At 35.3% G+C, this 22,814-nt stretch overlaps 1 protein-coding gene across 11 annotated transcripts in view; it reads right to left on the bottom strand.

The window, feature by feature from the left end:
* The window catches only part of OSBPL6 (oxysterol binding protein like 6), a 179,696-nt gene that overhangs the window by 58,121 nt on the left and 98,761 nt on the right, over positions 1-22,814 (bottom strand). For 9 of the 11 annotated variants that reach the window (XM_016152582.2, XM_016152590.2, XM_016152586.2 and 6 more), the window contains exon 3: positions 17,267-17,480. In XM_016152582.2, the coding sequence (XP_016008068.1) occupies positions 17,267-17,368 (102 nt within the window). In that variant the 5' untranslated portion in view covers positions 17,369-17,480. Of the gene's footprint in view, positions 1-4,919; positions 5,451-17,266; positions 17,481-22,814 lie in introns of those variants that run through there. The other 2 variants (XM_016152584.2, XM_016152587.2) reach the window with 2 other exon arrangements.

Consider the following 22,814-nt stretch of genomic DNA (forward strand, 5'->3'; position numbering starts at 1 on the left):
CTCAGAAGCATTCAAAGAAATGAAAACCCAAGTAATGATTTTTTAAAAAAATCATCAGATTCAAGAACAGATTAGGGTTGAGGGAAAGGGAATATAAATTGGGTATGATCTATCTAAAGAGGGAGGAGCTTTGCAATTTTATTTAAAAGTCTTTGGAAAAAGAAGTACAAGCCTCATTGATCCAGCAATCTCTAAGGAAATAATCAGATTGGTATGCAAATATATAACAACAGATATGTTTACTATGCATTATTTATTATAGTAGAAAATACTTTATATGAGAATAGCAAAACTTATAAGGAAACACCATGCAGTGATTTTAAAAAACGAATATGGATCTATGTTTATTTATGTGTGAAAAGTACCCATCATGTTCTGTCAACTGAAAAAACAGGCTATAAAAAAAGTATCAAATATGATGTCATACATATAATCGAAATATATTTCAGAATATTAACTGTAGCTATCCAAAGGTGGCAAGATTATAGGTAAATTTAATTTTTTTCTTAATATTTTAATAACTTTTAATGCAATAAGATATTACTTGTACATTTGGAGAAAACATTAAGTACTTTCTATGGAGGAATAATTTTGAAAGATATCAGAGAAATGACTAAATGTAATTAATATGTAGTTAATATTCAGACATAGGCTAAAAATGACATATGATGTTCTCAGTCTAGTTATAATATTTCATTGTTTCAATAGACAGGTTAGTATTTTATTTACTTATTAAGGTCTCTATTTTTGATATGTCACTGGAAAACTATTAGATTAATATTTTCTTTCTCATGAAAAAAATTGCACTTCGAGCCAATTATTCTAATTTCTTTGTAAGTTTTAAAGCTTGTAGTTATTTCTATTTCCTTGAAAACAAGGGGTCTGATCATAGATTTTAAAAGTGCTATGTGAATTTATTTTTAAGTTATTTATTAGAGAAAGAATAACTGAAGTGAAAGATTTATGAATTGTTCCTATTTCTCCAAGCTGTGGGGACACAGAAGAAATAAGAACAGGTATTTTGAGACCAAATATAAAGTTGAGTGGGGAGTAGCAATAATTCTTAATCTGATATCTATAGTGTCCAAGGACAATTCAAACATTAACTTAAGCATTAACTCTGTTCTTTCCATTCCTGGATTTACTTTAATTTTCAGGGAAAAATAATACGTGGCTGAGTGTCCATAATTGTACCAGCGCCATTTGTGGGAGAGTCAAAAACAAAGGTATGACATGGAGTAAAAAGCTGGAGATGTGTGTTCCTATCTTTAACAAACAAAATGAGAACAAATGACCTGGGTCTGGCATTATTTGCTTGTTTGGCTAGGATCCTATTTAAAACATATCAGCTAAATTTTAAGGTTTGATTTATTCCAATATTATATAATTAGAAACTAAAATGAGAATTTTTTTTTGAAGTTTAAACAAAAATTTTATTACCTTCTTTTCGGATGTAATCATCTTTTTGGATGTAATCATCTTCCCCCAACCCTCACACACACACACATCCTTTCATTTTATTTTTGTGTGTGTTTTAAAATGACAGAAGGATTATGCTCATTATTAAAAAAATTAAAAATGACATAGAAATGTGTAAAAGGAAAAGTCAAAGTCCCCTCCTCCCCTCAGTGCTACTTGTCCTCCCATCCCAATAGCTCTGGAGCAGAGAGGTTCTCAAAAGGTGGCCCAAGGCCCTTTCGGCAGGGCCTGTGAGATGAAAAGTATATTTATACAATGCCAAAATGTTATTTGCATTTTTTACTTGCATTTTCTCACTAGTGCACAGTGGAGTTTTCCAGAGGATACATAACATGCTACATTGAAACATATTAAATAAAAGCAGTTGTAGGAATCCAAACAAGCCTCAGAGAGAGGCACAAAAATGTAAAGCAGTACCACTCTGCTCATAAAAACTCACTTTGGAAATATATCTTAAAAGGAAAAAAAAAATGTTATTTAGGCTAACAGGTGATGGGTCTATTGTTATTTTTAAATAAATATTTTAAAATTCTATTTTAATTTCTAATACAGTAAACATAGGCAGACATACCCACATAAACAAAAGCTCTTTGAAGTCGTCAATAATTTTTAAGAATATAAAGCCTTCCTGAAACCAAAACTTTGAGACCCACTGTTCTAGAAGAACTATCATTAAATTTTTGTATATTATTAAAATGGAGAATTCTAATCTGCATATGTTATTCCCTTGCTCATAATGCTTCCTTTGAGGAAAAATGCATTGCTTAAAAAATTAACACATTTTGAAATTTCTTTAAAACTATTTAATCTACCTTCAGCTAAATTATATAAATGTATTCATTAATAACCCTAAACTATCCTGACATATAACACAAACCTGTAAGAGGAAAATAAACCTTGTTTCACATACTCTTTAAATACATCTGAGCAAAACTTCATTAAATGTAAATTCTATGAAGATTTAAAAAATCATAAGTATTTTTTCAAATGCATGAGTTGATTTTCTAAAAAAAAAGGACCATAAGCAGAAAAGATATAGGTGTAACTGTATTAAAGAGATATAAAAATGCTTTTAGCTTGCCCATAACAGATAAGTAACTTCATAATAGGAGATAAATTCCTACAGGAAAAAAATGATTCCAAGATATCATTTTTAAAAACCATTAATTAGAATCATTTAGAAACTACACATCTAAGTACCTGTTCTTACCTTACTAAAGTAAACATAATAAAGTAGAAAACCAGAAACTGCCAGTGAAATGTGTCACTCATTCATTCATTTACTCATATAGTAGTTCAATTAATCAACAAAACATTGTTGGCACCTGTACTGTGCCAGGGGCAGATGACAGGGTGTCAGAGAACAAAATGGACAAAAATGATGCTTATAGAGAGAGACATCTTATTAAACAAAAGACTAAATACCTCTGAACAAATTTGTATAAACACATGTATTAATCCTGTTCCATGTTGCTACTGCTTTTACTTACTTTAATTTTTCCAGTGAAATATCTTTGATCTGAGCGTCTATTTAAGGACCATCCCGTATCCTTATACTTGCAGGTTGCTGGGCAATAGAACACACATTGCCTCCTCAACCTCCTCTCCCCTGACCCTGACGAATAAAACATGTCAAGAAAAGCAAAACTTGGAAAGAAACTTGACCTTAGCAACTATGTAAATAGAAAATGAAGGATTAGGAATTTAGCCAGTGGAAGGAAACTTAATCCCTTAATTTGCAAATCAAGCTACAGACATAGACTTCAATTTAGGACATTTAAAGTGTGGTAAAAATTAGTTTTGTTTCTATAGATACCAACGGATACTTAAATGTTGCCAGGATTTTGTAGATCAGAAGGTTTAGAGACCAAACAAACCAGGACCAGAATGGAATCTGTAAATTACATACCCCAGTATCTGTCACAAAGAATGTATTACTTTCTTCGCCACTTGATTTTACAAAACAGTTTATATTATGGAAGCAAAGTAAAAGGTTCATTCATTTCAAACAGTATAATATAGTACACACGCAAGCCGACTGTAAAAATCCAAACCCCAAATTTTGTTGATTTGAAAAGGCATAGAGAATCATAAAAATGTTTAAGTTATAGTAAGCGAATGAATATTTTTTTACCACAAATGTAGATACATATTTTACTGAAAAATTAAAGCATAATTTATAAAACTGCCAGCTAATACTCATTATTATAAATGTAATTAGCTTCAAAAAAAAATAAGCTATTTCATTTAACCTCCATAATGATAATGAAGTCAAATGCTCATATACAAATTTGAGCAGTCTTATATTTGTTTATCACTAGAACTCAACTATCATTGTCTATTCAACAATGAAGAACTAATTTACTACCTTAATAACTGTCTTCAACTCATGGTTTTTAAAACCCAAAGAATACCCCTGAATTTATAGAATCACATATGCAACCATTATTTTTAAGGAAATATATAAGTACTTGAATGCTACACTTTTAATATCTGCAGATATAAACAAGGCAATTTTCGAACTTACCATACCTAGTCTTGGACTCTAGTTAGATTGGGTGCTCCTTGAAGGTAGAGACCAGCTCATCTTCATTTTAGTATCCCACCTCTTTTACCCCAAGCCTACCCCATACCTACACAAGACATTGAACATTGCAGCCAGTCAAAACTTTCTGAAAATTTTCAGTGTTCTCTGATTAATTTGTAGAGAACAGTCCCTCAGCAATCATTAACACATGATTAGGTAAAAAATTGCCTTGTAGCTTCATCTTGGAATTCAAAAAACCACAGCTCCAATAGCATAGAACTTTTAAAAATATTTAAACTTTTTAAACTGAAACATTTAATGGATTAATCACTGAGCTCTTGTTTATAAGATTTAAAGCTATGACTGGTCAGTCGGTCAGTGGGGAACACATCAAAGTTAATTTCAAAGTTCATTTGGCAACATCTTCAGTAACAAATATTAATTCTTTTCATAAGGTTTCCTTTAAGATCATAATTTGTGCTATATTTTTTTTTTTTGTACTTTTCTTCACAAGCTGGCTATTTTCATATTCTTTCACAGCGACTTGGAAGCACATGTCACATACCTTCAAGGTGTTATACATATTACATAAACAGTTTAAATAAAAGGGTTACATAAATCTGCAAATTACTCTTTTAAAATTAAGTTTCCTCTCAAATACTATAATTTCAACATAATTTCCAAGTAAGATTTTTTTTAAGACTTTTTTTTCAGAGTAGTTTTAGCTTTATACCAAAACTGAGAGTAAGGTACAAAGACTTCCCATATACCTCCTGCCCTCACACATGCATAGTACCCCCCAGTATCAGTATCCCCCACTCGAGTGGTACATTTGTGACAACTGATGAACCTAAGTTCATTCCATCACATAGATAAGGAACTCAGAATAAACAGAGAAGTTGGAAATACTTACTGGCCCTTTGTTCCCCCTGCTCAGAGATACGTGATGCATAGTTAGCTTAAAACCGAGAGGCTAGAACATATATTTCGCTGCAGCTCTTCATCTGGTAAAAGTTTGTTCCCTGGGTAGCGTTCACTGAAATTAATACCTCCTGGGCAGCAAGTGGAAATCTGTCAACATGACTACAGTCTGGGTACTTGGTATTAAAAATGTGGGTAAACAGACAAACAATGAGACATTTAATAATAGCTGAACGGTTTAGCCCAACTCTTGGAGGAAGGGACACACCTTCCAAAATGAGAGTCACATGACCTGCTGAACAGGTCTCCTGGTCTGTTGAGCTTGTCATTACTTTAATTTTTTTTCAAAGACATAAAGGAACTGCTGGAAATAGTTTAGCCTGTTGCTACAAATTTCTGTATAGACTCACTTTTCATACAAATTTAGGACAGTAATAAGGAAAATTGGACCACTGCTCTCTGAATGTTAACTCTATTGAAATTGTTCATCTGATTATTTTATGTAAGCTATTTTTATATTTATGAATTATACAAAACATTTTCAAAAAATATCTAAAATAATTTAGAAACTTCTAAAGTATTTTCTTTTTTTATTATAATTGACATATGGAATTGTATTAGTTTCAATGTAGTGATACTACATTTATATTACCATACAAAATGATCACTACAGTATGTCTAGTACCCATCTGTCTCTGTACAAAGTTATTATGATATTATTGACTATATTCCCTATGCTGTATATTACATCCCTGTGACTTACTTATTTTATAACTAGAAATTTGTACATCTTATTCCCCTTTCGCGTTTTTCACCCATCCCCCAACCACTCCCCCTTCTGGCAACCATCAATTTGTTCTCTGTATCTAGGGTCTGTTTCTGTATAGTTTTGTTTGTTCATTTGTTTTGTTCTTTTTAGATTCCACATATAAATGAAATTATATGGTGTTAGTAGGTTGATCGTATTGTAACTGGCAAGATTTCATTCTCTTTTACTGCTGAATAATATGTGCATATATATATATACATATATACTTTATTGATTCATCTAATGATGGACACTTCCATATTTTGGCTATTGCAAAAAAATGCTGCAATGAACACAGGGGTGGATATATATCTTTCAAATTAGTGTTTTTTTGTTTTCTTCAGATAAATGCCCAGAACTGAAATTGCTAGGTTGTATGATAGTCCTATTTCCATTTTCTTCTTCAAGTTTTTGCCTCTCTTCTGGTTATGTCTAATATTAACATAGCAACACTGTTTCAATGATACTAGTAACCTCATATAATAGTGTTGATGATGAGGACAGTGGTCGCAGTAAATAGTGCTTTCTACATTCTTGTCTCTATATTTTCTGTGGGTTATTTCATTCCATCTTCACAAAAAGCCTTTGAATAATGACTGTTAAATTTATTTTATATCTGACTGAACAGAGAGAGGCACAGAAAGGTTAAATTAATGACACAGAGTCAGTAAGTGTTGGAGTTAGAACGTGAGTCAAGATTTTACTATAGAGTACAAGCTTTTAAATACTGCCTTCTACTGAAGTTAAAGCTAATATTAAATGATAAACATTGCAGCAATCTAAAGTAGTGTATTCCCCCGAGACTACTGAATACATCAAAAGGCATTCTCTACAACACCCTTCCTTGGAAAGAGAAGTAAAAATGAGTTGAAAGAGGAAAGAAAGAAAGAAAGAGAGAGAGAGAGAGAGCATGCGAGAGAGCAAGAGAGAGAGAAGAAAGAAAAAAAGAGAAAGAGAGAGCGAGAGAGGAGCGAGGGAGGAAGGAAGGAAGGAAGGAAGGAAGGAAGGAAGGAAGGAAGGAAGGAAGGAAGGAAGGAAGAAAGGAAGGAAGGAAGGAAGGAAGGAGAAAAAAATGATTACAACACTCTTCGATAGGGTGCAGCCTCAAGGCTAATTTCCAAATTTCAAGAACTAAGAGCAAGTCAGCTAGCTTTTACTTTAGGGATGCAGTGTTCAATGCAGAAAAAAGAACATAAGTTTTGCAGTCATACAGACAGGCATACCAACCTTCATGCTGCTATTTACCATGTGACTTGGGAAAATCACGAACTTCTCTCAGCCTATTACCCAGTTAACCCGGTAACCACAGGCAGTACCACTTTGTGACCAGAGAATCAGAATTTACTGAGAAAGCTGATGAAATGAGTGAAGACAGATGCCCTAGATACTTGCCAGAGGAAAAACGGCAGTGGATGGCAATGCAGACCCTGCATCCTCCTGAATTCCTGCAGCTAAAGATGTGCACAGGCTTGCTGCCGCTGTCTTCTTAAATAATTTCCCTCAAGGCATCGTTATTTTTTTTTTTTGTAATAGCATAAAAATTAAAGTCAGCAAAGCCAGAAGACCATGATTGAAGAAGTATAAATACTACCACTTCCCCTACAGTAATGATTATCTTGCCTTCACTGAAAGATGGTGGAATTGTATTAATAGTAAATCTCCATGTAACACCACTAAAATGAATGAAAAAAGGAAATTTTAGAAATAGCTACTAAAAAAAAATTCTACACAGCACACCTGGATTCCCTGAAAGGGAAAACAGTTATCACGATCTTGACTTTTCCCACATAGAAACATGAAACTCATTAAGGTTCAATAGCTATGGCCCTACACTGAACTGGGTGTTGTTGGAAACCCTGCATTGTAAGAAATACCATTAGGACCGATCGAGGGGTCCATTTAGTGGTCGCGAGCAATGCAGTGATCTTGGCTATGAAGTGGTAAGAAGCACAAGAAAAAATAGGTTTTTAAATCCAATAGTTGCCTTTAAGTAGAACTAGAATCAGACCTCACTAGTGACTCGCTCTTTACCTGTAATCCCAACACTCACAAACACAAAGCAAAATCACAGGAAACCCCAGTAACCACAATCATAGTGTAGCAATTTTAAACAGCAATTATAAACAAATAACAAATAATGTGGACAAATACTAAGCTATGAGACCAAAGGCTCTGTAAAGTTAATTTAAAAGGCAAGAGTATAGTTCTGTGTGACTCAAAAAGATCACTAAAATCAACTTAATTTGTAATTTTCTACAAGGCTATTAAAATGACCCAGAACAGACAAAAGTTTTCAGTATGATAATCACTCACATGATCTTGCTAACAATACAAGCCAAAAAGTACAAAACAAAAACAACCAACCAAAAATCCCCATGAAAAACAATCCTACATATATCTACTTAACATTTATGTATATTGGAGACAGAATTGGTTTGTTTTGGTTGTCACCCTTATAAACTCAGAGCAGATATGTCTATGATGTGTATACTGTACTCATAAATATTTCCTGAATGACAAAATGAATAAGTATTTGTTGTAATATATATAATGTCTAAGTTCCCATTCTCCCACAAACATGCTTAAATTATCGTGAGATAAATATAGATAGTTCAGAGGACAAAAAGTGGCCCCGCTCTTGCCTCAAAGCCTCAAAGATGGTTTTAAAAACTTTTTCCAAATTTCCCATGTGATAAATCCTTCATACTCATTTAATTTTAAATCTTATACTTATGGAGTTAGGGCTTACAATTTTATCATTAAAACAGAAGACATCTGTATTTACTATATTCAAATACTGTTTTAAGGTGCCACACACACACAAAATATGACCTTTATAAAAAAATAAACAGTTTTTATTATAGAAGCAATACACATTCATTGCAGGAAAAAATTATTGGGGAGTGAGCAGAAGAAAAAAAAAAGAAATTAAAACCACCTACAACCAGCAATAAACTCAGTATTTTGGTATATTTTCTTTCAGCTTTTCTTCAATTTATATATACACTCAATTCTTAAAAACAAAGTAGGTATCATGCTATATTTTCAATCAAATACTTTTTTTCCAGTTAACAATATATGATATTCCCACAGCATTAAACATTCTTCAAAACATTTTGAGCAGCTACGCAATAGTCCACTATGAGACAGGTTATGTAAATAACTCCTTGTTGAATATTAGACTACTTATAATTTTTTAATACTATAAAAATACTTTTATAAACATCTTTGCACAGAAATCCTGACATGTACCTTCAGGTGTTTCTCAGGATACATTTCTTAGAAGCTGAGTTATTGGATCCTATTACGACCTCTTTAAAGACTTCAGATACATATTGTAAAATTTCCTCCAGAAAAGTGGAATCTATTAACATGCTTAGCAGTAGTGCATGAATGTCTATTCCCCTGAAACTTCCCTAACACTGGCTATTATCATTATCACAAAATCAGCTCTTAATTAGGATTTGAGGTCAAGAAGTCTGGTACTTTAAAGTTACTATATGCACTAGGCTTTCCTTTCTTTACCTTTGTGACAGATTTTACTTATGGCCTATGAGAGAGAGCTACAGTGGATACTGGACAAAGGGAAGGTAAATTTTTCTATTTGTCCAAGTTGAAAATCAAATAAAGCACTTTTGTAGACTTATGGTCCTTCGGGATGATATTTTTATAGTCCTAATGAAACACCTCGAAATGTACTCTGTAAGAACAATGCTTTCCAAACTTGGGTGAGTAACAGCCTCCTGGGGAATCTTCTGTAAATGACAGATTCCTAGACCTCCCCAAAGACCTACCGATTGAGGGCCTCTGGGATTCACTAACAGATGAACACTGTGGCTCTCTCTCTTTGGTGTTAGGCCTAAGAATCAGATAGCAGTGTTAATCGTGCCACACACACACAAAATATGACAGATGAATTTGCTGCTATAAAAACGCTATCCCAAAGCAGCCAGTTCGAGGTAAAAAGAGATAACTTTTTCAGTGAGAAACTAAGGCAGGCCTAGAGAACAAAAGGGTTCTCACGAACGTTTCAGGGAAAACAGTAGATTCTTTCTCAAACAATGTCAAGCTCTAAATCACTTGTAGATAACGAGCGTCTGGTGGCAAATTTCTCTCCAGTTGTCTCAATTTCAGCACGCTGTACATGGACTGAACACATACTGTAAACACCAAGCTGGGACAGCAAGAAGTCTGTGGGGCTGCTCATTTCCTTTCAAAGAAAAGGCTAATCAGAATTTTCAGTAAACAAATAAATGATCAAAACTTCTCAAAGGCAAGAGACATGTAGTGAAAATACAGAAAGTTCAAAAAAGCACAAAGAACATAAAGTTCACCTTTGATACAAGTATTTTATGATAAAACTATTACTATTTTGGTCTATGTGCCATTTGGTCTATTGTTTCTCAGACCAATGAGTATGTGAAAAATCACTATTATTGCTGAGGGGGAAAATAAGGAGCCAATACATAACTCAAAAATAACTAATGAAAAGTTCACTTAGAAATGTACAGAAGGCCCTTCTCCTGGGCATTTAGCTTTTGAAGACTTACAACAGAATGAATAGTGAATGGCCAAGAACAGGGGCTTCAGAATCAGGCTTCTACAGAGCAAATCCTGTCTTAATTGCTCATTAGCTGTAACCAAGATATTTCACCATTTCAGGCCAGAGTTTAGTTCTCTGAAAAAGGTGATGACAGTTCCAGCCTTCCACAATGAGAACTTAGCTCATGAAAAATTAGCTGCTGTTGTTGTTGATATATTAATGTATGCACAAACTTTGCCTAATGTTTAGATTTTTCAGAACATCCAATTTACAAAATGCATTTAAATCACAAAAGTTGGTCATAGTGTGAGCTTTTTAAAGCAAACATTATTTTCCCATTGACATTGGCCCTAAGTCTAAAACTTAGATTCTGTGGACTAGTGAAATCTCCAAAAAGCTAAATTGGATGAAACTCAAGAATTTAAATATACCTGGTACCAAGAGATTTATTCACCAACATCGCTCTAATGAGGACACTGCAGAATTTCATATTGGGTTAGTATTTTTCTCCGAACAAAGAATTGGGCTCCAGGATCATCCTATAAATCCCCAGTCGACTGAATTCTACAAATTAGCTAAGAATTTTTCTAGTCAGATACTGGCAGATTTCAAGCTATAGTCCTCCTCATTGATGAGACTGGAGATGATTTAAACTGGAAGTTAGGAATTAAATTAAGAACACTTGAATTTTTTTCTCCAAAGATTAGAAGATTTCTGTTTGAGGTAACACTATTTTCACTACTCAAAGACAGAAATAGTTTTCATATTCAGAAGACAGAGACTCTGTATTTCAAAGTAGTAATTTGGTTATTTCATGTAACAAAGCTATTTGAAGAAGATGCTTCAGAGTTTTAACTAGAAGAGACATGTTCCAATTCAGTTCATGATACGCTGGGGGATATTTTTATCAGCCTGTTTGTCTAAGAACACTTGTTATGAAAATTCTATACATAAAGTACAGACATTGATGAGGACTATTTTTACTTTCTGGTTTTCTAGGTATAAAAATAATGAAAGCTGCACTAATAGCAGATGTAGCTGATACCAGAACTGGGTGGTTATGGAACCAGTTCATGGTTAAATGAGTTTTACTGATTTTCTGCTGGGGACATCCTTCACATGTCATCGGTGGACATTAACCAAATGGTCCACGGTTGGTTTTTGAAATGTATTGCTGTTGATAATATTTAGGAAACATTCTTAGATATCCATGTCATTGAAATCTTCCATTAGTTGTTAAAGACTGACCACGATAATGAATTTTATTTTATAAAAACTAGCAAGAAGATTAACTATTAGCTTCTTATGATTTATTAATAATATAATTTTTCTTTAAAAATTCTTTATTTTATGATCTCTGAGCTTCAGTAAACTTTCACTCATTATACAAAATGGCTGGTATTGTTTGTTCTTCGATTTTTCATTAAACAAAAAAGATTGACTCATTTAAGCATTTATAACATCTCTAACCCAATAGAGCTATAATAATGCACTCTAATAATAGAGTGCATTATTATTATTATCACCTGGTAATTATGCATTCCAAATCCTAAGTTCTTAGCGCAATAGTCTCTGATTTTCTGTGACTTGATAATGATACAAATAAAAATAATCAATGGCTCCAATAGAGGCCCCACTTTTAAAAATGTAGATCCTTAGGCCTAATCTCAGAACTATTGAAACTATCTCTACAAGGTGGTCTCAGTCCTTCACACTGTAAAAAATTCTCTGAAATAAGTCGATGGGTAAGTATCAAAACAAACAAAATCCAGTCAGCTGATCATACACTTAGCCTATTATATAATGTTACCATGAAATAAGTACTATATGAGATTGGGAAACAATAACCCATTTGAAATAAAGAGTTACCTCTCACCCTCACCAATATTTGTAACATCCATGCAGAATGCTCTCAACACTTTGCTTTTGACTGATATCACTTCCTCATAAGCCGCAAGCCATTTATTCTACCACAGAAGTACTGTCAGCAGCAAGCCAAAGGTCTGTGCTGTCCTATCTCCCCTCTGCACCTCTGGTCCATTTCTCTTCTACTCTCAAATCCACTCTTCTCAGGAGACTCAAAACTCTCAGCTACATATACTACTTTCTCTCCTCGTCGTTATCTCCTAACCTCATGATTATCCCCCCTCACGGATAGCAAGGCCTCTGGAGCCTGGTTCACAATCTTCCTTTCCATGCCACCTCTTCATGCATTTGTTCACTCAAACCTATTCTGAGCTATTCCACATGCAAGGCACCATGTGAGATGTTAGGGATACATTATTGAACAAAATAAAACCTCTGTTTGCAGGGAGCTTGCATTTTAGTGATAGAGAATAGAGGAAGGGGACAAAGATATAAACAGGTAAATATGCAGCCTGACAGGTGGTAGTTAATGCTCTGAAGACAAATAAAATCAGGCTAAGTGGACAGTGAGCAATAAGGATATTCATGGGAAGGCAGAGGAGGCTATCTGAAAAGAATACATTTGGAGAATTGGTCAAGTATGTATGCAAACCTGGGGATGCCTGGAGGATAAGCAAGCTAGGCTGAGGGAGCCGAAAACGCAAAGGCCCTGAGGTGGGAGCACACTTGGTGCATCTGAGGAAAATGGAGAAAACTAAGTGAAGTGTACACGATAGGGGATGAGACCAGACAGGTAGGCAGATCGGGATGATGAATGGCCTTGCAGATAATGATCAGCGATTCACATACTATTTAGAGAGAGATGGGAAACCACTGGCGGGCTTGGAGCAAAGGAGCTGCTTGATCTAACTTAGGTTTTGATCAGATCACTCTGACAACTCTGTAAAAAAAATTACCTGTATATGGGGTAAGGGTAGAAGCAGGGGGACTGCTTAGAAGATTATGGCCATAGCCTGCATGAGAAATGATGATGACTCAGATCAGGGTGAAGGGGGAAAAGGTGGTCAGCAGCAGTCAGAGTCTAGGTACATCCTGAAGGGAGATCCAACAAGATTTGCTGAGGGTTTGGAATAGTCAAGGATGACACCTGGTGAAGCTTTTGGCCTTACTAAGTGACAGAGTTGCTACTTCCTAAGATAGGAAGGGGAAGGAGTAGATTTGAGAAGGAAATTAGGAGTTCAGTTTTGGACATGTTAAGTCAAAGATGCCTATTTAACATCCAAGTGGAGATCACCCTTGGTCATTTAAATATTAAACGGTTGGCTTCAGATAGCCGATCAGGGATGGCAAATACAAATGCTTTCATGGGCCAGGCAAGAAACAAAAATAAGTACTGAAATGTAATAAGAAGAGGTAGGGACTGTGGTTGATGAGGGAGTAAAGGCTCCACCCTGAGCCCAGTCTACTGTTGCCATTTGGAATCTAAGCCCAGTGCTCCTACAACTTGCAGTATCTTCAGAGAGAAGACTCTGGAAATTTAACAATTAAACCTTAGGAGAATAATTTCCACAATCTACCAAACTGCAGGATTTATTGGTGTACACTGCAAAAAAGATAATGTTAAGCATTTTTCTAACTTACTTGACAATAAAATCCTCTCCTCATGCAACATCTCAAGGGACAAGCCTTCCTTGGTACATATTTTGGGAAATGTTTTATGCATAAGTTCTAGATGTCTAATCAACTTCTTTATTTCTTTTTTGAAAATTCTGAAAATTTCTTACAGCTTATGAGTCATAGTTGATCACACACACACACACACACACACACACGCACGCACAGAGGCAATTTTGTTAGATATTTTAACATTCACTATCAGAATTGATCGAAACATAAATGGAGCATTTACTAGTCTTCAAACTTGTTAAATACTAAGTGGAATCTTGACCTTTTCGTTGGTGAAGAAATACTTAAGTGAAATCACAGGGGCACTGAATCACTTCATTTCCCAACTCCTCTCATTCCTTCACCGATTGCACTGCATAATTTAGTGACCAGAAGGACAGCCAGTTACTACTAAGCACTTGACAGCCATTCTTTGTTTTATTTATCTATGATGAAGGAAGAAGGGAAAAGACAAATAAATCTGGAATGGAAAATCTAATAAAAAGGCAAGACAAATATTATTACAAATCTTTAAAAATAATCTCTAGAATATGTTAAAATATTTGAGGGGCAAGGCCTGTCTCTGAAGAATTAGAGAGCATATTTTGTTTTAAAGAACTCTCAATACAGTGGAGGGGATAAGTACATAAGAAGATAAACAATATAAAAATGTCAAATATTGTCAAATACGTTACATAAAAGTTCAGAGAAGGGTCAGGGCAAAGTGAGTTTGAGTGACCAGTGGTACTGTCACATGAGCTGGTCCTTGAAGCACAGATAGGTATAAGGTCGACAGCAGGGTGGTAGGAATTCCACTCAAAAAACAAGTAAGGAAGTCTGGACTTAAAAGTGTAGGTAACCAAGAGTCTTTGAAAGCTTCCGAGCATGAATTTTCCATATTAAGAAAATTCTATCTTGTGAGGTCATAGGGGAGATGGTGAGGCAAGAGCAGGATGCTGGGTTGAGGTGATGAGGGTCTGGACTAGGGAGTGAACAGTAGAAACACAAAGAAATTACGATATTGTGGAGGAAATAATCAATAGGACTCATTAACCTAGTGAATAGGAAAGAGACGAAGGAAAAAGGAATGACTTTGTTCCTGGGTCAATAACAGAAAAATTATCCTGACTGCAAAATGGTTTATACATATTGATTGAAGGTAACAGTGTTACATCTAAGTACAAATGCCTAATTAATTAGTGACCTAGGACTAGAACCTGGAAACGACAGGCAAATAACGTGCATTAGGGTACCACTGTATTCTCAAGAATGTGCTTGATCCTTTAGGAGAGAAATAAAGATGGACTTTGCAACTTGGCACCACCTGCACAGATGTCCGTCAGATCAGGAGAGTGGTAACATTCAATGAAGACACACTTATCACACTTTCTTTCTCTATATCTCTTTACTATGAGAATAGTCATCACACAAAAATAGATGTATGTAAACAACACCGCTTCATATCATGTCACGGGATCACTCAAAATTTCTGATTTCCACAACTTAATAGAGAATTTTAGGAAGTGATTGAATAAGGAAGGAAAAACAGAACGATAACTGTTTTTTATTCTTCTTTCCCTTGAGGGAAATGAACAGACACAAAACAAGAGGCAGGAAGGAACTAAAGGAGAAAGTATCTGGGCGAGTTTCCACCTGCTAAGAAATGTAGGAATGAAAGCAAACTCTCTCCTTAATGAATAATAACTGTTAGAACAGTGTCTCTTAGTTTTCTAGAATTCATTATCAGTTTAGGAACACATTACTTTATTCCTATTACAAAACTTCTGATTCACAAGCCAGCTAAGAGTCGCATATGCTACCTTCCAAATCCCCCAAGCAGACTAGGGTCTCAATTTTTCCATTTTGCATGCTGGCCTGGAGCTCAGGTGTGACAGGCAGATCAGCAACGCATGACAGATGTTTCTACAGCAGTCATCAGTCTTTTCCATTTGCCACAATTCTCCAGGGTGAGCTGGGTCGATCCCTTCCTTCCCATCAGCTGCCAGGAAGGCCAGCTTAAAATGTCTCTTCATTTAAATGCCCAGGGCAAGAGAAAAATGAAGAAGCTATAACAAGGGCGGGCAGAGGGGCAGGTGGAGGGTAGACTAAAATTGCAAACTTAGAAAGCATCGTCTCAGTATACGATAGTTACTTGATGTAGTTATGTTTTCATTCATGGTGCTTTTTATTTTACTCTACAAATACAATGCAATAAAGATTATAACTGTGTGTAATCACAGATTTAGTTAATGATATAATTGCTTCTAATGAACAGATCATAGATGTCCTTTTTGAACTCTACAACAAAAGAAAACAATGCCAAAAATTCCCCAAGACCCATATTAGAAATATCTGCCTTAGAATCTGCGAAAAATATACACATAAAAAATCATTGATTTTTACAGATTCCCCTGGAATCTGTTGCTAGAAATGGGAGACAGAGTGCTGGGAGGGTTTGAAGACCGAGGTTTCAGTAAAAAATGCTCACAGGAATGCATTCCCACCATCTAGAAGAATGAATTCACATCTGGAACTGGCAGTCTCAAGACCCAAGTCTATACTATGGACTACTGAATAAATGATATTCATACTTCTTGAAACCAGGCAATATACTTTGAAAACATAAAAAAAGGGAGGGGAAAAAACCCTGGCAAGAATGTACACTCATTGAATGTCCCCCTCGAAGGAAAGTTTTATGAAAAGTTAACATCACTTGCTTATTGTGAATTTCCAGTTACACAACAAAACTCGTATCATAAGATAATATTATAATAGCAAATAATAATACTGAGACAAGTGCTGAACAAAACAACCACGTGTTTTGATAATGAAGGAAATCCATACGACTAATCTCCACATAACCCTGGCTATAGCATAACCACTGAAGCAGTAACCAATTAACTCTGTAAGAAAAATAATTTACAGAATTGGATCAATAGTATAATTAAGCAACAATAACTTTAAACGTTGTCTGAGTTCTCATTGCTCTTAATTCCCAGATACTACAATTTTATTCATAACCTAATTGCTGAATGCTACCAGAGTCTATAAAAAAGCAAAGAGAAATTAGTGCTTCGCAGACAAATGAGAGACTTGTAGGACGAAAATTTTGCAGGTTCAGATTCCTCTCTACCTCTGCAAATGAAGAGAGGAAGAGCAGAACATTCCAGTTCCAGAAGGTGGTTCCCGCTTCCAAGTGTAGACAGTGAGGCAAACCCTCTAGGGCTTCCCCTAGACACCCTTCCTGTGATCTGCACTCTGAAAGAGGATCCTAAATGGCCAAAGCAAGAACAGGATCTTTGTGACACTGGCAGGCAGATCTGCAGAAATTACTGAATTTTCCTGTGAAATAAAAATCTTCACAACAAAATTTCAGAATTAATTGGCAATTCCATCACATCCTAATGGTATTGAATTTGCACAAAATAACAGAAGCCATTTTATACTCTTCTCTTACCTGTCTACTGTCCCTTTGGGAGGACGTCGAAGAGGAGGCACTTCTATGGGTTGGAGTAGATGTCTTATGAGCAGGGGATATGCCCTTCTCGTCTGAACTCATAGCTGCAGTTAGAGTCTAGTTGTATGCACTTAAGAACATCCCACTTGTATCAAATTCAGACAAAGAAGTAGATGAGTTTTCAGCTTCAGTCCATTTCATAAACCAGGTCTGACTAGAAAAAAGAAGACAAATATTGAGGGTGTCTGAAACACTTAAAGCAAAACAAACAAACAAACGAAAACTCATGTCAATAATTTAAAAAACAAATTAAGAATTATTACATTTAGGAAAAAATACTAAAGCATTAGTGAGAGGAAGAACTCTGACACATTAGGAAATAATATTTCCTCCTCTAGATTTTACAGTGGAGGCTAAAGTGTTAATATGTAACAGATGTCTGTCAACAAAGAAAACAGAAAGAAATCATATGCTCAAGTCTTAGTCTTCTCTTATATTCTCTTTGTTTTAAAGCAGATTACAGTGCTATGTTCTGGACTCCCATACCAAAGTACATTTGTTTCTGAAATTTAATTTCCCCTGCCCAATGGATTCTAACAAGAGCTCAGTCCATGCTTGCCTTCAGTTTAGTCCAGCCATCTCACGTACATGATGGTTAAATCCACAAGGCAGTCAGTCACAAAAGGCAAAAGGACTCATGCTTTTTGTGCATCATGTGAACCAGCATTTAGGAGGGATCAAAGAACACATATATTCATGGTTATTCGCACCTCAAGACTACAGCACACCTACATATGACTCACAACACATCAAACAACAGGCTTGCGAGCATCTATGGATTGACAGGCAGGTCCTAGAACTGGGGTAACGCTTGGAGTTGCTTCACTTATCCACAGCCAAGAGCCGCTTCATCTTTCACTTGTAGTCACATAAGGAAAGTCTACATTTTAAATACTAGGGATAAAAACTTGTACCTGAGAGAAGCGTTGTTCGGTTGGCAACATAGGTTGCTAAAAAAATTTTTTTAAAAAAAGGTAAGCATGATAGTGTAAGATGAAAAGCTTACACATCAATCTGTGACCCAAAAAATTGACCACTAAAGTGAACTACATCCTCTTCTAGGAAGATAGAAGGCCAATTTACAGCCCCCATTGTAATGTTTATATGCCTTAAAGGAAGCATGAAACACTTGGGTAAGTATATTAACACAGGTGGGAAGAGAATGTTGCTGGAGATGAACAGACATCAACCTCTAGGCCAAAGAAAAGTGAGACCCACACTTCAGTCCAGAGGGAGAGGCAATCGATCAAAAACTCAAAACTGAATGAATGAATGAATGAATGAAAATAAAGATGCATGGGGTATTATGAGGATGCATGGCAAGGGAACTAACTGGGCCTAGAGGTCAGAGGTACCCTTAAGCAAGTGGGTTTGAGCTGAGATCTGAAGGATGAGTAGGAATTAACCAGATGCCTGGGTATCCAGCATGGCTTGATCAAGGAATTAGTGCTGACCAACAGGATGAGAGCACAGAGAAACAAAGAGTGATATAAGGGTCAAAGAAAAGCAGAGGCCTGGCCTTGCATGGCCTTGTTAGCCATGTTCAGCATTTTGATTTTTATCTTAAGCATAAGAAGCCATAAAGGGGCATGGTATAACCAGATTTATATGTTCAAAAGGCTACTTTGGCAGTCATGAGGAGAACCAAATTAGGGAAGTAAAGAAGATGAGGAAGGCCAATTCAGTAAGCAAGAGATAATAGACTAGAGAGGTGGTAGAAAACTTAGCACCTCGTCCTGTCAGTTGTGACAAGACGTGGAGGAAGAGGAAAAGGCAGGGTTGAGGACGACTCCTAGGTTTCTGGCATTCTGAGCAAGGACTGGCCAAGGGAAATTCAGGACTGACAGAAAGTCACGAGAACGGTTTTAGACATGTCATCTTTGAGGTACGAATGAGGCTTTTAAATGAAGACAAACATTTGGAACGGTGGGTGGGAGCTCAGAAAAATTTAGGCTGGACACAAATGTTTAACAGATTATGTTAATGACACAAATATATTGAGTGATTTAAGTACTGATCATGTCACTCTGCACTTAAGAGTAAATTAAATTTTATACAAGCCTAAGTCAAATCTGTAGCATTATGTAGATTATGTGACCCTAAATATATTAATCGGGATTTTAATGGCCACCTGGTTATAGAGAATATTTGAAAGAACAATGCCAATAATTAAAAAGCAAATTATTATAAATTGGGAAAAGTAGACATTCTAGGGAATAAAAATTGTCATGCTTTCTTAAGATTTCAACTTCATTGCCACTGTAGGAAAAATAAAAGCTACTTGTTGCCAAAACTAGGAAACTTTTTCTTTCAACAAAACTACTTTGGGGGCCAAAAGAAATATAAAGAGCTGTAGAGCTCTTTGGTTGGCTCAGGATGAGGTTTCATTTATTTAGTATTGGCAAAAGGTAGTAGTAAGCCAACACTTGTTAGATAATCATCTAATCCTTTTGTTTTATGAAAGCAGTCTAACAAATGTGAGTAAAATTTCTCAAACCAAGCTCTGGTGCCAGCAAACAGAAAGCAAGAACACTCACTGCTCAGGTCCTTAATTTGAAGTACTTTGCTTTCTGGTCCAAGATATTTTCACAAGTAGATGCTGACATCTGAGCTGAAAGTATGGAAGTTCTGTGATGTGCTCAAGTGCCCCCAAGGGATAAGGTTGAGACACCAAACTCATTAAACTATTATCCATTTGTCAGTAAATTCAATCTAAGCTACATCGAGGGCCAAGATTTCCTCTGTTGTATTCTTTTTTTCCTTAACCACATCCAACTGCACTTTCCTGATTAACACCAATGCTAACATCTTGGTTTATGTTTGAATTTAAAACGACATTTTCAAGGTAATTTATCTATGATGAAAGCAACATTTTGACTGAATTACAATTACGAATATCTGGAATAATATCAAGGATGAAGAGAAGGTGATTGAGAGAGTTTAATTCATTCCAAGAATCATTTTTGAGGCTATTGTTGTTTCTATTAATTTTTGTGGTTTTTCTTTAACAAAAAAGATTTCAGGTATCTAATATAAGATTGAGAGATGACCTTTAAAGATCATTCCAATCTAATTATCAATGAAGGGCTGATCACTTGCTCCATTTCAAAATGCATTACAAAAGTAAGTCTAAACTCTCCCAGTAGGTTGCACCTCCTTATTCTTTACTCCTACAGTATAAGAACGACTGTGACATAAAAAATAAATTTTTCATTTCTATCAAAGCACATTTTCAGAAATTGCCTAAACAAAATTCTACACCCCAAAAGACCTAGACTTTAAAGTCAACACCAGCATAATTTTCATACTCAATGAGACAAGCATTGTGGCTAAAGATAATAGCAATATGAAGGATGAACATCTCATTTTCCTATCTCATTCCTCCTTCTTATCAATGGGATCACTACAATTGTTCCTAAGTGCTGTAACATTTGCATTTACACAGAGGGACCTCAAGTTCAAATATATGATCCAGAGACCTGACAAAAGCAAAAGTGTCAGGGAAGACTTCTAGAACTCACTGTTTCACAGGTATCACAACTCGATTTTTTTGTGTGTGAAACATAAGTTATTTATTTAATCAAAATGACAATAAACTATTTTAAAGACAAATACAGAAAGTTACATAGTTGCAAGCAAAATTTTAGTTTTTAATATACTTTTTTCTTGAAAAAAATTTTTTTTTAATGGCGACATTGGTTAATGAAATCCAGTAAGTTTCAAGTATGTAATTCAACAGTAAGGCATACATACATTGCATGGGCATCATATCTTGTATGTGTTCAGAAAAACATTGGGAACTGGAAACTACTTAGCCTGGGTTAAGTTGTGATGTGATAACACAGCCCCCAAATCTCAAGAGCTTATATGAAAGGTTTATTTTTCATTCATTTACATGTCCTTTGGAGGTCAGCTGCAATCCTCTATATCCTCTTCATCCAGGCTGAAGAAACAACCCCCATGTGAAGGAGGAAAAGAGCTATGGCAGTTGTCACTTTCACTCACCTTTTATTTGCCAAAACAAGTCATATGGCCAAATTGAGATCAATGATGCATGAAAGTATAATTTTCCCAGAGGGCGAGGCAGTGAATACTAGGGCACAACAATATAACCTACTATATTTACCATAAAAAAAAAAGATTAAAAGTATAGATAAAAATATTTAAAATGACTCTTAGTTCATCACCTAGTAATAACAACATCAACATTTTGATTTTACTTTAATCAAAGTAGGAGAAGGATATCCATGGTATCTGCAATATGCTTTCTTCAATCAATATAATATTATAAACAAAGAAACTTTAATATCACCTTAATTGCTACATAAAAGGCCACCATACAGATATACCACAATACATTTAAGCATTCTTCTATTGGGAGATTTAGGTTGAAACAATGAGATTCATCATGGAAGAGTTTATAGTAATTGTATATTCACTTTTGATTATTAGAAAAACGACCCTCTGTTGATTTCAATACTTTTCTGCTTTATGTGATATTGCCTGCTTTCTTTTCTCTTTGCAAGAGATTAAGGAAATCTGTCAAACCTTTTACATAAAACTTTGTATATCATTTTGTATTATGTGTTCCTCTAGTAATGATCATGTTGAGCTGTTTTTTAAAAAAATATAATTTTAGTGAAGTTTTCTCATTTCCATTTAATGTTATAATAGATGGCCTTAATCCTGCCATATAATACTTTTTATTTTTGGTTCATCTTTGTTTCCTTTCATGCTTTATGGCTTTTTAAAAATTAACCTGCTTTTTCTTATAATACTGATTTTTATAGGGTTTTAACTGACTTTTTTTATTTGCCATGAATTTGAAAGATACAACTTCCATTTTAATGTTCTATTCCTATTTCCTTTTAACTTTCTTTTAAATAATGCTGGACCCTACAATCTCTAAGTGACTCAGTCAGGAGCAAAATGGCATCTTTCAAGTCTTCCCCTACTATACCTTCACCCCAAATCAAAATATTCTCCTCCCAAGCCTCTTCTCAACCTTGATGAGTTAATCTGGAGTTGCGGAGAATTGCACTCAGGATTCTGGGGCAACAGAGAGTTGCTGATACCACTTTTTCAAGGGGCCAACCAGGACCTCAAAGCATGAGGACACACTGTAAGAAAAGCAAGGCCTTTTCTGCCCCTTCTCAAGACCCTCCTTCCCTGCAAGTGTGGCTGAGGTTTATCATAATCAAGAGCTGGCTCGATCAGGATTTTCCTCAATTTGGAATATAGCCTTCATAAAACTAGGGTCTAACCCCCCATAATTTTGACACTAGATTCTTTTTTAAGTTACTGTTTGGGTTATTGATGGTTTGTGTTTTTCAATATTTGCATGACTATTTACAGAGAATTGGGAGGAGCCAAATGAGATAATCCTAGGCCCAAGCCATCTGGGGCAGGTCATTCCTATCAATTGATCTTATCAATGCAAATGTCATTGTACAGCTGGGTGGAATAAATTAGTTTCCCAAGATCATCA

The sequence above is a fragment of the Rousettus aegyptiacus genome, unplaced genomic scaffold (assembly GCF_014176215.1).
Source record: "Rousettus aegyptiacus isolate mRouAeg1 unplaced genomic scaffold, mRouAeg1.p scaffold_m13_p_2, whole genome shotgun sequence".
In the NCBI taxonomy this organism is placed as follows: domain Eukaryota; kingdom Metazoa; phylum Chordata; class Mammalia; order Chiroptera; family Pteropodidae; genus Rousettus; species Rousettus aegyptiacus.